Source organism: Sus scrofa, chromosome 6, assembly GCF_000003025.6.
Source record: "Sus scrofa isolate TJ Tabasco breed Duroc chromosome 6, Sscrofa11.1, whole genome shotgun sequence".
Classification (NCBI taxonomy): Eukaryota; Metazoa; Chordata; class Mammalia; order Artiodactyla; family Suidae; genus Sus; species Sus scrofa.
In genome coordinates, this window is record NC_010448.4 from 103,184,080 (window position 1) to 103,200,263 (window position 16,184).

The window sequence follows — 16,184 nt, forward strand, 5'->3', positions numbered from 1 at the left end:
GGGGGGGCCATTAACAAAGAGATGCTCACCTCTTACAGAGAAGGAATTCTGTTTGGCAGCATTTTGGGTTGTTTTGTATTTCTACTGAGAGATAGACTGACAAAGAAGCCAGGGAGGAAAAGAAAGGGAGAAAGAATTGTAAAAAATCACCATAGGGGTTCTTAGAGACCTACAGGAATCCCAGGCTTCCCAATATACAAGGAGCGTAAAGCAAAATAAGGCCTATTCCAATCGCATATGATACAATAGAGGGAATAGATCACAGCAAATGGCATGTCTGGGGATACAGCAGGGATCATCCTTCTGGAAGATGCATGCAATGAGCCCTAAGGAAGCTGGGTGGTAAAAACTGTTAACTGCACGTGGGGGACAGTCTCGAAGGACTGTGTGGACCAGAGTACAGAGGAAACCAATGAAATGAAATCCCGGGGGCACATGTTCCTCCCAGAAGGACAGAGCCTTAAACCACCCACTCTAGGCCATGGGGTCTCGGCTGTGCTATTGGGGTCACCCCAACCTAACACTCTTGTTCGCTCCCAAGAAAGCCTGTTGCTGTCACCTTTCTAGGACCAGGGATAACACCTGGTAAACTCAGGGATGGGACAGGGACGTTGGTTGTTTAGGCCAGTGGTTTCCTCTGGGTGGGAGGTGAACCAGACAGAAGTGGAGGACAGATAATTTATTTGTAGGGCTTCATTTACTGGCATGGGAGAGAGAAAGCCAGGAAAAAAAAAAAAATTCAGAAGCAAATTTGAAAAAAATTAACATTTGATCTTTTCGGGGAGAGCACATCCAGGGATATTTGCTAGACTGCCCTTTTTGTACTTTTGGGTATTTTCATTTTTTTCCAAATTAAAAAAAGAAATTAATTTTTTTCAAATGATGATTACTAAAACAGTTTAGTCCAGAGCCAGCTTTCATATTGCAGCTGATACCACCCCAAACTGTTTTCCTTGAGGCTGTTCTCTGCTTGTTTTCCTTTTCTTAGAAGTGGGACCAAGAGGGAGTTCCCGTTGTGACCCAGCAGTTAATGAACCTGACTAGCATCCAGGAGGATGTAGGTTCAATCCCTGGCCTTGCTTAGTGGATTAAAGATCTGGCGTTGCTGTGGCTGTGGTGTAGGCCGGCGGCTACAGCTCTGATTTGACCCCTATCCTGGGAACCTCCATATGCTGCAGGTGCAGCCCTAAAAAGAAAAAGAAAAAGAGAGAACAAGAACAGCAAAGTTCTCTGACATTCTTTTAAGGAATTCACTGTCCTTTGGCTCCATCGTGCTCCGGTCCCATCCCTCTAATCCCGCACGTGTATAGCTCTGTTTGTCCAATAACGGTCTCCCCAACGGTCCCTTGCCAGAATAGAATCCATGAGGGCAAGATTTTGTCCTGCTCATCCCGTGTCTCATCCATCCAGCCCAGCCTGGCACATCATCTTGCCCTTAATAAACGTTTGCTGGGTGAACGGATGAACTCCCAGAACCCACACGGACTGTCCCTGCACCCACTTTTGGGTGGATCCCACACAACCTTTCAGGCTCCTCTGTCTTTTTTGACTTTTGCCTTGAGGGCCAGCCCAGCCTCTGTGAAGGTCATTGCCACCATGAGCAGTAAAATAGTGAGATGTAAGGAAAGATGCCTTGTACCTAGGCCTCTTCTGGAACTTTCTTTTACCAGGTTGGGTTGTCACATGCATAGCAAAATCCCACAGTGGCAGCTTGAATGTCTCATTCACTCTGCTCCCTTGTCCTTCTTTTCCTAGCATCCCTGAGAGAAGGATTTTTCTCCCTACCCAGCTGAACATCAGTACAGAACATTTTAGTTTCAAAATGACATTCAGATTTTTTTCTTCATCTTATTTCTTTACCAACTTTCAGCTTTTTTTCCCCCACCTTGCACTGCCACTGGTGTTTACTATTTACTGTTTGTTTTTCACTTTCCCAAAGCCTATGTAACCAAGGTGAAATTTGCTTTCAGGAGAAAAGAGTTATTTCACCAAATATCTAATGGAAAAACTAAAAACTCATTAGAGCATCTTCCTTCCTTAAAACGAAAGTGAGTTTTTAGTTCTGGGGAGAAGAAAGTGTAGGGGTAAGGAAGGAGGAGGTACGGTCTGCTTGTCCCAAGCCCTCCTGGTTCATGATTTCCCACTGCATCCAAACCCTCTTCTTCCCACCCTGGGCCTGGGAAAAATCATCACTTGGGCCTTGGAAATGCAGGTCATCCCTGAGCCGGTAGGGATTTCCATTTAAGGAACATGATGGTAAAAACCCCAGGAAATTGAAGGGTCACCGCTCCACCCCTGGTGTCTGGCTCTCTCTCGGCAGACTGTGCTGAGTGAAGATGTCCTTTGCTTTCCTTCCTAAAAGACATCAAGCCCGCCCCTCCTATGTGGTTGGGGGCTGCCCGGATGGCTCTGGGGAGCAGTGCTCTCTTCCCATCTGAGAAGCGCCGTCTCCCTCAGCCGAGTTGTTCAGTGTTGTGAGAACCATTAACTCAAAATGTTGAGGGGGACCTGATACCTGAGTTTCTCTCCCAGCCCCAGGGGCTAGGCAATCCCAGCCCACCGACTGGATGCCTGGGTTTTCCAGTGCTAAGCTTTCAGGAATCATTCCGAGATTTGCTGGTGTCACAGGACTGCCCTACAGCAAGTTCATTCAGAGAGGTTTCCGGCAACCTCAGAGTTTGCCTAAAGCCACATGTTCACTTAGGAAGTGCCTTCTCCGACCTGTCTCTGATCTGGGACAGGTCATCCAAACCACACACCTGTCCCAGACACCCAAGGATGCTGGTCCTCTTTGGATAATCCAGACTTTGGTTTTTCCCTCTTCTCTTGTGCGCAGACCAGGTGGTGGCCACGGTCGCACACCCACAGAGGCAGGGTGATGTCCTGCTCCTGTTACAATCACATAGTCCTAGGTCACTGTCACTTACAACCTGTACAAAAACCCTATAAATAGGTTCCCTTAGCCCCATTTTACGCATAAGAAAATGGAGATTAGGTGACTTGTCCAGGGCAGTGGCTTGTATGTGTTCCAGTGAGGGCCCTGCGCCAGCTCAGGGCCCAATCCCTTAACTTCTGTGGTGCCCTGTATCTCCATAAGCTGCCCTGTCTGCTTGGGATGTTAAGAAATGGAGAGGAAGCCTCACATGAGTGGCTGATCAGTTAAGAGGAAAAGGTAGCCATCTCAAAGACTTGAAAAGCAGGTTAAGCAAAAGGAAACACTTAGACCCGAAGAACTGCTGCCAGATGGCTCTGCTCTGGGACCCCCGGCGGGCACCAGGGAGGCAGATTTCTACACTTCAGCTGGTGGTGGAACTGGGGACTTACTTGAGAGTTCATGCTTCCGAGCGTGGAGAGGCTGGAGCCTTTGGTACAGCGTGCATCCGAAGCCATGATCTAGCCGGCAGCCCTACACACACCAAGAAGCAGGTGACTAGAAAATTTTGGGCCAACATCAAGTTGCCTCTCATTTAGTTTGCTTTTCCTCAGACTTTGTGGGGAATGAGGTCAAGAGAGGAAAACCTAATTTCATTTTGAGTCTCTGGCACCGTAAATTCAGAACAACAAAACTTCAGCAGCTAAAACGATGCTTCGGTCCCATAAAATCCCTCCCAGTGACGATGTCCGAGTGGCAAGTGCCGGTCGGAGGATCCCCCCTCTGGCTTTCTCCGTGGGCACCTGCTCCCTTCATTCCTCATCCAGAGGGCGAGTGGGAACTGCTCGGTGGCCGGGCTGCAGCTCGCAGCTGGGCGGGTCCCCACTCACCCGCAGAGGGTAAGCCTCCACGGCAGAGGGTGAGCCCTGGATGCTCCATGCAGGGCGCTCCGCCCTGTCTCAACTCTCCCATCAGCGGGGAAGGTTCTTGCCTTCAACTGAGCGGGAGGCAAGAAGTAGCTTGCAGAGGGGGGAAAGTTTTCAACACCGTGTACAGAGAATTAAACCTATATGAACGAGGATGTGGGTCTGTGGAGTGGAAAAGCTGGGACGGTGCTGGCGTTCCCTAGGCAACAGGCTGCAAATGTTCTTGCCTGAGACAGTCTTTCAACTGGCCACGACTCATTCCTGCCAGGAGCAGTGGCTGAGCTCTGGGAAAATAATGAGGGCTGTGGATGGGCTCTGGGGAGTGCCAAGAGACTCCCCTCAAGTTAGGACCGCTTTTCTTGTGTTTGGGTTCAGATTAGGAAAACAAGCTGGCAGACGGTGACCGCTGACACAAATAATCCATAGCGCTACTGGTAAACACTCGAAGTGCATCCTCACAGTAAAAGGAAAAAAACAAAACAAAACAAAACCAGACTATTTGCCTTCTGTCCTGGTAACCTCCAGGGCTGTGCTGTAAAACTCCATTATTCCTAAGTAAGATGCATGATGAGCATGTGGTTTTTTCCAGGTTGGTTCTATATTTTAACCCCAGGGGCCTCTGTTACCCAGATCCACAAAGTAAGGGCCACGACTGGACTGTGTGTGCGTGTGCACACGTGCTGTGTGCATGCTGTTTTCCCTAATGACTACAGCCTAACTTCCTCTTTGATTTGCCAGACTAAATCTCAGCCTGGAGACATCATGTGTAAATTTCTTGTCTGTTTGCTTTTTTCAGTTATAGGGAAAATCCGAACTGCAGTGGGCAGTGCCCAACTTCTTATGGCCCAGAAATTCTACCAGTTCAGAGAACTGTGTGAAGAAAACCTGGTAGGTACCATTCCCTATCATTGCCGCTTCCCTGCTTGTACTACAAGAAGAACGTGTCATCAAGACCAGTCCAGCTAAAGTAGAACCAACTTTGAGCCAAGTCAGAGCTCAATGGACTCTTACCTGGAATAGAAAGTTTTCTGATGAATCATATATTTCCTACTTTTCTTAAAATTAAAAATATTTATTTTATACTTAACTCATCTCAGAAGAAAGAATCCAATCAAGTTAAAACCATTTCCTGCTTTTTTTGTAACTGCAATTTTTCCATTTTCCTGGCCTTCACCTGGCATCTCAGGTTTCATTATTCTTACCAAACTATGGGGTGGCCTGGTATTTCAAAGATAATATTACAGAGAAAGAAAATCATTTTGGATAATGAGTTTCTTTCTGAAATAGCCATAGGACCTATTTCCTTATCAGAGTTCACTGGTTGTTTTATTGTTGCTGTTTTAGTTTGCTTTTTGTCTTTTTAGGGCCTCACCTGCGGCATATAGAAGTTTCCAGGCTACGGGTGAATCGGAGCTGCAGCTACTGGCCTTTGCCACAGCAACACCTAATCCTTAACCTGCTGAGTGAGGCCAGGGATCAAACCCAAATCCTCATGGATAATAGTCGGGTTCATTACTACTGAGCCACAACAGGAACTCCCCAGAGTTTTCTGTTTTAATTCAAGTATCAGAGGTGGAAGTCATCACAAGTAAAGATTTCTTCTCCCTGAGATGAATGAATCATTCATCCTTCTTAGACACACAGAAACAAAGCAGAACAAAGGGACAAAAGTAATGCTAGCATCAGCAACATTTAAAAAATTGACAGCAAAATACAAGGGCAAGACCTTCCTCACAGATTTTTTTTTCCCTACTGCTACCATCTCTACATGTGTTATCCCACAAAAATAGCTTTTATTGGTCCATTAATGGTCAAATTGGGTCTAAAGAAAATGGAGTACTCTGCTGGCTCAGTGGGCCAAGGCTCTAGCATTGTCACTGCTGTGGCATGGATTCAGTCCCTGGCTTGGGAACTTTCGCATGCCTCAGGTGCAGACCCCCCCCCAAAAAAAAGAGAGAGAGAGAGAGAGAAAGAAAATGAAAAATGAAAAACAACTTGTTTATCCTATGGAAAGTAAAAACGTGATCATTTGCAATCTGATTGACCCGAACTGTGATTTTAGAGTTGTGCCCACATCTTCTTGTTAACAAAGACAAATACGGGCTGAACGGGGTTTATCTAGCTGGAATGAGCAGATACAAAGCATGCAAAGCTGCTGTTCCCCATCTCTCTTCATCGGGCTTTTCCTTCGGAAACCTCTGCTTGGGACTATCCTTTTATTCTTCCTCACCCCCACCTCCCACATCTATCTATAGTTGTTTCCCCCTCACTCAGGAAAAATTACCTGACCCCTCTTTCACCTTCTCAGAAATTCTATTCTGGATTAGAGGACAATATACATTAGTAAATGTATCGATAAGTGATTCAACCAATATTTTATTGAGCTTCACTATGTGCCAAGAATTCCTGCTAATTTGTTAACCTGATGATGTGTCACAGACCTTAATTCATAGATTCTTTGCTCTTTAAATGCAAGAAAGTTTAGGGAATTCCCTTGTGGTGCCACCTGTTAAAGGTCCCGAGGTGTCATTGCAACAGCTCAGGTAGTTGCTGTGGCGCAGGTTCAATCCCTGGTCCCGGGAACTTCCACATGCCATAGGTACAGCCAAAAATAAATAAATACATGTAAGAAGTTCCCGTTGTGGCTCAGTGGTTAACGAATCCGACTAGGAACCATGAGGTTGCGGGTTCCATCCCTGGCCTCGCTCAGTGGTTTAGGGATCGGATATTGCCGTGAGCTGTGTTGTAGGTTGCAGACACGGCTCGGATCCTGCGTTGCTGTGGCTCTGGCGTAGGCCGGTGGCTGCAGCTCCGATTCGACCCCTAGCCTGGGAACCTCCATATGCCACGGGAGCAGCCCAAGAAATGGCAAAAAGACAAAAAAAAAAAAAAAAAGTAAGGAAGTTCATATAAAGCCAGGTTTCTCAAACTGGCCAAAAGATACACATGGAGTCCAATCAATACACACTACAGGGCAAACACACAGCATACCTTTTAAAAGAACTGTAGAAGGAGCAGATAAATTATGAAGTAGAACACAAACATCATGCAGATTTTGAAGATGAAATTACCGCCAAATTGTTTTGGAAAACTTGCAGCCTTCTAGGAAAGGTTAACCTGGCTAAAGCCAGCTTTCCTAGTTCCTGATGGGCTCACAGTCATCTGCCACCAGAAAACTTGGGTCGTGAGTTGTGAGAAGCATGTTGAAGGTCAGCTGAAGAGGACCTACACTGTGGGCAGAGGGCTGTGGATGCTGTCGGACCTGCCTTAGGAGGGACTAGCAGGAGCCCACCATGTGCTCAAATTTATGATCTGGTTAAATCCCCAGAGCAATGCTCTGGAGCAGATCGTGACATGATTTGGATGATGGTTTTCTGGTTGAGGAAAAGAGGCGTGTGAGAGCTAGGTGATTTGCCAGAGCTGCTGGGAAGAGATAGAGCCAAGGCTCCAGTCCCAGTATGTTGGACTCCAGTCCCTGTGAGTCCCCCAGAACTTGAGTTCCACACTCACCCTCGTGGAGGGATGAGGGCGGGTCAGTCAGCACCACCTCCTCTGCAGCAGGAAGCCCGGTGGCCTGGTGATGGTGTTGCTTGGGTCTGTGAAGCCGTAGAAAATTGGCACTAAAATGAGTCACAACCAAGCCCAGCTCTGCTTTCTTGAGTTCTTACTGAGGAGCGCACTTGAAAACGCTTATCTCAGACCAGACTCTCAGGCATAGAATGAATGGATTCCAACAAAACTAAACCAAGGAAGCCAGCCCTCTTTATTCTTCTTACCCCCCTGTGACCTCCAACCTCCAAGTGCCCTGCATCAGACTGAGCTGGGCACTGTGACCCCATGGGATGTTACATGAACCACTGGTGGGGAGGCTGGCTGAGGGCCCAAGCTCTTTCTCTCTGCTTCCCCATCCATCCCTAGGTGATGCGGCCAAAGAGACTCTTGGTGGGGAAGGAGCAAATCACCCAGGTTACAGAGTTAAACAAATTCTATTGTTTCAGCCGCTAATGCACTGAAACAAGTTAGCCAATAGCTTATGACTAAAAGACTTTAGTGAATTTTAAAATATGAGCAACTTAGTTTTTAGTTACCAATAAGATAAGGAAATAGATTGTGAGATCATAAACTCCATTTGAGAAGTACTTTGTCGAAGCTATCATCTGGCTATTCTGAGCCTAGATATTAAGAAACTTTAGTTTACTAAATCGAAATGCTGCAGAGAAACCCTCTTGTTAATTAATGCGTCATTAGAATAGAGTTTGACACTGAACCAAATACTTACAAACTTTGAATTTACTTCTTCCAAAGAATTTCAGAACTACAGGCAATTTTAAAAGTATAAATTTATAAATACATTCTTTACTTGTATTTCTTTTGAAGCCAGACCAATATTACTAGTCCATCAAAGGGCTAAAAAGTTCTTTCCAACGTATTCATTTTGATGATCACTGACTTTGCACTTTCTGAGATAGCGATGGGATCATTTTTATAAGGCTGGTTTTATAAGTACAAGCTGGCCTCAGGTTATTATGTGGCATGCGGTTTCACAGTCTTTCCAATTGCCTGGGATACCCAGAGGCAAGCAAAACGGACCCAGCTGAAAACCTGACATGTGGGAGCCCCACCCACCTGCCCATGAATGTCTTTAGCTGCTGTTGCGAATAGTAACTAGCAATGAACATGACACCTCAATCTCTTAGTTATGTTTTTTTCTGTCTATGACCTTATAAATTAGTGGCTCATACTTTCTAGTACTTGTTGGAGACATGTGGATGAGGGCAAAGAGAGTCAATCCTTAAACACCAAAGAATGTTTAATATGATCTAGCAAATGGATCACTACAGACATCTGTGTGTATGTACAGACAAGTGTGCTCACATTTGCTGTCATATTATGTCATGGTCAATTTAAAACTAATTCATTTGTAAATGATTTTCTCCAAGTACCTATATGATAAAATGACTTCCCATATTAGTAATATCTTAGTTGTTAAACACGTGGTACTTCGAAAATCCAATTATTTTATTATTTATCATTTGTTTGCCCTATTATTTCACTCAACATAAGTGTTAAAATGAATCCTACTTTAGATTCCTTATCTGTTCTCCGAAAGGTTGGATAGCATGGAGTTGAATACTGACTCTAATAATAAAATACTGTGGTTTTTTTTCCAAAGATGGTATTTTCATTTAAATACAGTTTTACATGTATCTTGTCATAGAGCATACATTCTGGGATTTTGCAAATGTTTAGACTCTTTCCCCCACACCATACTAGTAGATGTATTAGCAAAAAAGAGTCTTACAATCTTGACATTGAGAATCACTGACTCAAGTATGTATAAAGTGAGTATGTAAAACCATCATTTGTAGTGGGACCTCTAAAAACCAAAGTCAAATGCATGGAGTAGAAAAGTGGCTGCCAGGGGGCTGGAGGGTGGTAGAAATAGGGAGAGGTTGGTAAAACGGTACAGATTTTCAGTTATAAAATGAATAAGGTCTGAGGATCTAGTTAAAACATGGTGACTGTAATTGACAACGCTGTATCGTATCCCTGAACTTTGGCTAAGAGGGCAGAACGTAGGTGTTCTCACACACAAAAAAGATAAATAGGTGAGGTGATGATGTGTTAATTAACTCCATGGGAGTGGTCCTTCCACGATGTAGGTACAGATCCAACCATCACCCTTACACTTTAAATATCTCATAATTTTGTCAGTTATTCCTTAATAAAGGTGAATGTATCTATACATATAAAACATAAACATATCCACTTTAAATAAAAGTACCATCTGTAACCTCACTTTTATCTCCTGTCCGAAAACCAAAAGGAACTCATTCTCCAGGTGTTATTTGAAATATTTGAAAATGCCTGTTGTCACAGATTGCCTCTAAATGTTTTTCTTTCTCTTGTACAGAATCCCAATGCGCATCCAAGGCCCACCTCCCAGGATTTGGCGGGGTTCTGGGACATGCTGCAGTTGTCCATAGAAAATATTAGTATGAAATTTGATGAACTTCATCAGTTAAAGGCCAATAATTGGAAACAGATGGATCCTCTTGACAAGAAGGTAGAACAATGTAGATTTTGTATGGTTCATTTAAAAACCTGCACAAACACTGGACAGTCTAAATAGGCTTCTGCTTTCAGTCTTGCTGTTTACAATGTGAAATGGAGCTGATATCATATTAATTTCATTGTAATGACAATGTTTACATAGTAATCATTTGGGATATTATCTGTACTATGTTTCAGGCATATTTTTAAAGAGAAACCTGTCTTTGTGAATTGGAAAATGGGAATGTGGCTTTTTTGTTGATTAAACTTTAAGTTAAACCATTTTAGTCACTGAAAGGAACTGCCTCCATTTTGCTTTTTAAACGAAAATAAATGACATCTTCAGTGCATGATTACATAGAGCAAGAGTTTAACTTCCTTACACCCCTCGGATGTGTTTCCGAGAAAGTAGGAAGCCCTGCAAACTAGCCGACTTTGATAATCATTTCATAAATATAGTAATAAAGAAACCGCTGTTGTTCAAGTCTAAAAGTATGCACACCATAATGTTTCACAGGAATCATAAAAGTTGGGATTTTTTTTTTTTTTTAAGAGTTTTGCTTTTGGTTGATTTGCCTTGGGGAATATTACTTACTGGGCTCCTCATTCGAGGGTTTAGAAATAAAGACTCAGATTCTGTTACTTGAATCACTGCAGTCTTCACATTTGATGATGGTGGTTCCACCAGGCTCGCCCAGGTATCCAGTGTGCACCCGGCTAGGCTGGCCTGGCAGGCATGTCATTTTAACCCTTTGCCTTCCTTTGGCCCGAAGTCAAATGTTTCTGAGAGATCCAACTTCTAAAAATCAGGCCCAGTTATGCTTGTGATGCCCTTTCTGATTGCTTCACCCATCAGAGGGCTAACAGCAGTCCGATCCATTCTGCGGCTGCCCATCAGATGATCAGGGTTCTGGAAGTCAGCGGGCTCCCAGGAGAAAGCCAGTCCAAGGGACCATGCGTTATCGAAGAGGCCATGCTTCTCCAGTCATCACTGGCCCTCATCCTGTCACCATCCGCCTGGGGGGGTTGGCATTAAGTATCAAAGTACCATTGATGTCTGCGTGGCCTCTCACTTAAGAAGCCAAACATGTGCACTCAATTGAGTTTTCTATAGCCTGGGTTTAAAACCGTCTGCTAAATAAGCCTTTAAATTGGTCTAATTTTAAGAAAGCGCTACAAATGTACACAGACACTGGTAATGCCATTTCTAGAGATGATCCATCTAATTTCTCATTCACGGATTTAAAAAAAAATTGTTAATAGAATGTGCAAGAAAGGAAAACATGACCAAAAAGTTTCCAACATTCATTCTTTTAAAAATAACCACCGAGTTACCCAACAATGAAGATTTTAAATGGCACAAGGGAGTGAAGCTAAGAACTGATATATGTAACCTAGTGACAGTTAACACAGTAAATCAGTAGTTAGCTTGATTTCTAAGTCTTCGTGCATGTTGTCTGTGATCAGAGCTTTTCATCACCCCATGAACCGGAGGGCGAAAAAATGAAGAGCACAATCAGGGTTGGTGGAATAAGTTTGCACTGTGCTTCCCTTTTCTATCCACACAAGACTCCACCTGAAACAGCTGGCTGGCAACTCCAACATAAGTTTAACTAGGCACTTCACTCAGCAAGCAAGGAAATGCCCTCTGGAGAATCACAGAGTCCATTATCTTAAGATAGTTTTCACACTGAGTTTTATGAGAGTTTAGGGTATTTTACTTAAAAACGATATCATCAGATTCACATGGGCAGGCCTTTTGGCAGCCTGGAAACGCACCATCTTTTTCCTAAAATATCCTTTGTGGTTTAGATTCCCTTCTTTCCCACTATACTTTTTTCCCCAGCCCAAGTGATGAATGAATGGCTTTTGTTTTTGCAATGGCTTTTTTAAATCTCCGGCCGTTTTCTAGTCTGCTGCTGCTGGGCGGGTGAGCTCATTCAGTCTTGTGTTACATCTTCGTGGCACAGTGTCTGTCCCTGTGATGGAATTGGCTTCTGGGCCCCACAGTCACCCTGAGGCCCCTAAGGGTGACGGCCCAGCAGGAGCCCTTAGGAGCCGACTCCACCCCAAGTCCTTCGTCCAGGGTGACTCTGCCAGTAGATTGCTGTGTGTTTGTGTGTGACGTGCAAGCGGGTGTTAACTCACTGTGGCATCAGCAAAGCTAAACCAACAGTCTTACAATCCCTTCTTCCTTGTTTGGCTGTTGAGGTTTGGGAGGGCCCTGGGAGAGCGCAGGCTGTTTATAAACTCTGAACCCCCCTGCCTTAAAGAGGACGATGAGCTCTAAGAAGCTGCCGCTGCCGCCCTTTCCCGTCTCTGGCCCCCAGAAGAGCCTGGAGCCTCCAGAGAAAAACCACACTAAATGTGCTGGGAGCCGCAGCCCTTCGGCAGGGGGCATTTTAAACACCCACATCCTTCCCTTGGAGAGTCTAGTTCTGCCATCCAGCCTCACCCTGGGCCTTGAGCTTACAGCTCTTATTTTTTCCCTGCATCTTTGAATACCCAAGCCAGAATAATGGAGAAAAAAAATATATATATATATATATACGTACATACGGATATATGCAGTGTGCAGAGCAGAGCTAACCTCACCTCCCTTAGGTTAAAAAAAAAAAAAAAAAAAAAAAAGTGTGTGTGCTAACTGACCTGTCCCAGTTTTTCCCAAGCTTGTCCTGAGAAGCTGTGTAATGTCCTGAACCTTCTGCTTTGATCAGGAGCGAAGGGCCCCTCCTCCAGTGCCCAAGAAGCCGGCGAAGGGCCCCGCGCCGCTGATCCGGGAGCGCTCGTTGGAGAGCTCGCAGCGCCAGGAGGCCCGCAAGCGCCTGATGGCCGCCAAGCGCGCCGCGTCCGTCCGCCAGAACTCGGCCACCGAGAGCGCCGAGAGCATCGAGATCTACATTCCCGAGGCGCAGACCCGGCTCTGAGCGCCGCCCGGCCGGTCTGGCGGGAGCCGCCGCGCTGCCCACCCCTCCTTCTCCCCGCGCCCGCCCTTTCTGTTCTCGGCCAGCCCGCCCGTGTAGACGCGGCCCCTGTAGGTCACCCGCCATCCTCAGTTCTCTCGAGCTAGTCTGTCCCTAGATTCCAGCAATATCAAACCGTAGGGTATTTCAGAAATCCAGTCTCCCAGGGGGACCCTCCGGGACCCCGCGGTCTTCCACGGGGAAGCATCCAGGGCTCCGATCCCCTCCGTTTCCCCCGACACGCTCGCTGGTGAGTTGGTCACGCATATGGAGCCCTTTATCGCCAACCTCAGAAATCATACCCTGTCACCGGAGCCCAGGAGTGACACGCGGAGAGGGGACGAAGATGGGCTGGGGGTGGGGGACCAGGCTGGGTAGTGCGAGGAGGAGAGCGCGGTCTGCAGGTGCTGAGGTACCTGCATCACTCAGCTGCACAAACTGCCTCACTGTCTGTCATCAGTCACTGCTTCAGATGTCTCCATCAGCAGAAGATTGTACCTTCGATCTTTCAGGGACACCAATCTATTCTGAAAGGCAATAAAAGGAAGACAGGAAAGGCAAGGCAAAGGAAGCACTGATAGTTTAAGATACTACATAAAGGAAAATTTTTTTTTGTCCTATTATTAAGAAAATTTAGATCTAAAGTGTTTTATCAACTTTTATTGTACTATGTATATTATATCGTTGTTGTGGGGGGGGCCTTTAAAGGGGAAAGTGTTGGGACTATTAATTTGTTAGTGTCCACCCTGGGGGGGCCTACCTAATTACACATATAATAAGTACATCTCTGCTTACCAAGTGCTGTAAATGACAGCCAGGCTGTTTTCTGAGAAAAGTTTGGATTTTCCCATCATCCCTTCGAATGCTACCCATCCGTCTCTTTTAACCCAGTAGTTCAAGATGACAGAACTTTTTCTCCATCAGTCTTCTCTCACTACTACACAGAGTCCTATCATATCCCCAAATGAGAATTTTTGTCCCATGTCAAACCGATAAAATTAGCTTTCTGTCCCCGTAGAAGTGCTGCCTCATTCCAAAGAGCTACCACTCATCTAGGGGTCCCAGGTAGAGAGAGAAGAAATCTGACCTGCAAGGTTCAGCAACCAGGTGGAGGGGGACAGCATCAGGATGCCTAAACACAAAAGAAACCCAGGCTTTTGGCAGAGAATGTTGATTTCCGTTTTCAGTTATGATGGATGGGCAGTATGACCTTTGCATCCAGCTGAAATTATCTTTAAATGCCCTTACTGGTAGCCATTTAAACATCTAGAATGAAGTGATCTTAAATGATCACTGGCATTGTATCCAGCTCCCTAAAGCGTTAGAAATTACCATTGAAAAAAAAAATGAAAGACTTTTAAAAACATACATCAAATGCACTTGCACCAGAGAAGCTTTTTTTAAAAAAAGAAATACACTCTCATAGCCAGGTGCTAATTTAATTTTATTTAAGAAATTAAGAGAGGTGATGGGTTCTGGCAACAACTATCTTCATGGACATATTCTAAAACCACTAGAGAATTCGCTACCTCTCAGAGCCATTGATGCTTTGAGCTATCTTTATAAACAGGGCACAAATGTTTACTGCTGTGGTTTACAAGAAAAGGGCTACTAACTTATTTAAAAACCAACTAACTTTTAACTAGGAGGAAAAGCACCTTGAGTGTTTTGTAAAATTGGAACAGAGAATTTGAGCTTCGAGTATTTGCTGGTTTTAGAAAGAATACACCTTTTCTTTCCTTTGTAGCAGCCAAGGAAGGTCACACCAAGTTTGCATAAGGTAAGGCCAACTGCCACCTTGGGTAGCCTCTGGTCACATTCAATCCTGAAAAGGACTCCAAACTCACAGATTAACATGAAGGAAGCAGCATTCATTTGAAGACCCGTGTTCCCAACCACAGCTCTGTGCCCTGAGGTAGAGATAAGATTTGGATTAAGAAGTAGATTTCTAATACAATTCAAGATAGTCCTACAATATTTTCTTTGGAAACTGATGTAGCCCAGGATATTTTAAAGAGAGACAAGAGATGGCCTATTTATCTTGTCTATGTGACTGGTATTTGTATATTCATAAGCTATTTTTGGTAAGAATTTTAAATCTTTTAGCCGAATGCCTACAGGCACCATGACCTTTGCTTTCCTTAAAAACACAAATTGTACAAACACTTTATAAAAAGCTAATTCTTGATGTTAAAACATGACCCCACATAAAGCTGCTTGTTAACCACTTGCCCCCTTAAACTGACACCCATGAGCATAACCTTTGTCACATTGTTCTTTTTGATGTAATTTGTAGAAATGTTTTTTAGTTCGTAATGGAAAATGTATGTACCCTGAAAATTACTTATTTTGTTTAACTTTGGTACAAAGGTGTTTGGGCATTTTCTTGGGGAGGGGGGTTACAAAAGAAGTTTGTCTCCCACATCAAAAAACGTTCAAAGAAATTAAGTATTTATTATATTTTTTGCAGATGTTTCCATACAATTCACATAATCCTTTTGTAAAGAGAGATGAAGAAATGGATTAAAGATTTTTAATATTTGAAATGGTAAATAGAACTAATTTATTTGTAATATATTTCTGTTATTTATAGATGTTTCCTTGATGTTTTACTGTGCATTACCACTTTGATTTAAGCCTTATCCTTGTGAATTTACCATTTCTTTTTTAAAACATGTCTAGATGCATATTTTAAATAACCGGAATGTAAATCACTAGCATATCTGAATTCCCAATGTAATTTTTAGAAATTATTTTGGTTTGGAAAAAAAAGATTCATTTGAAAGCCTTCAGATGGAGGGGTGGGAACATTTTTATGGCTTTATGAATTGGAATTTCATAGGCTTATTTACCTAGATTGTGTGTGGACAAAAAAAAAAAATTGTAAATAAATGAATGTTTCCCATAATGTAAAAAGAAATTAATAAAATAATTAATGCACTGCTTTCAGGTCTGTGTATTTTCACTACAAAGTCCCACTTCTTCCAAAATATAAGTAACTGTCTTTGAGGGGAATAATTAAGCAATTAAGAAGCATATTATTTGCAAAACATGGGTAGACTTGCTAAGTAAGTCAGAGAAAGACAAATGCTGTATGTTATCATTTATATGTAGAATCTAAGATAAAACAAACTAGTGAATATAACAAAAAAGAAATGGACTCAGAGAGAACAAACTGGTGAATACCGTGAGGAGAAGGAAGGAAGGGCAAGATAGTTGTTTGTACCTCTTAATCCCCTACCGATATGTATAAAATAAATAAGCTACAAGGATATATTGTACAGCCAGCAGTATATAGCTAATGTTTTATAATAACTATTAATATGATATAACCTTTAAAAATTGTGAATCACTATGTTATATATCTGA

The 16,184-nt window shown here is 43.7% G+C and overlaps 1 protein-coding gene across 15 annotated transcripts in view; it reads left to right on the forward strand.

Annotated features, from left to right (window-relative positions):
- Positions 1–15,762, forward strand: part of DLGAP1 (DLG associated protein 1) — an 866,754-nt gene extending 850,992 nt beyond the window's left edge. For all 15 annotated transcript variants that reach the window (XM_021097724.1, XM_021097721.1, XM_021097720.1 and 12 more), the window contains 3 exons: positions 4,595–4,686; positions 9,713–9,865; positions 12,570–15,762. In XM_021097724.1, the coding sequence (XP_020953383.1) occupies positions 4,595–4,686; positions 9,713–9,865; positions 12,570–12,779 (455 nt within the window). In that variant the 3' untranslated portion in view covers positions 12,780–15,762. The remainder of the gene's footprint in view (positions 1–4,594; positions 4,687–9,712; positions 9,866–12,569) is intronic.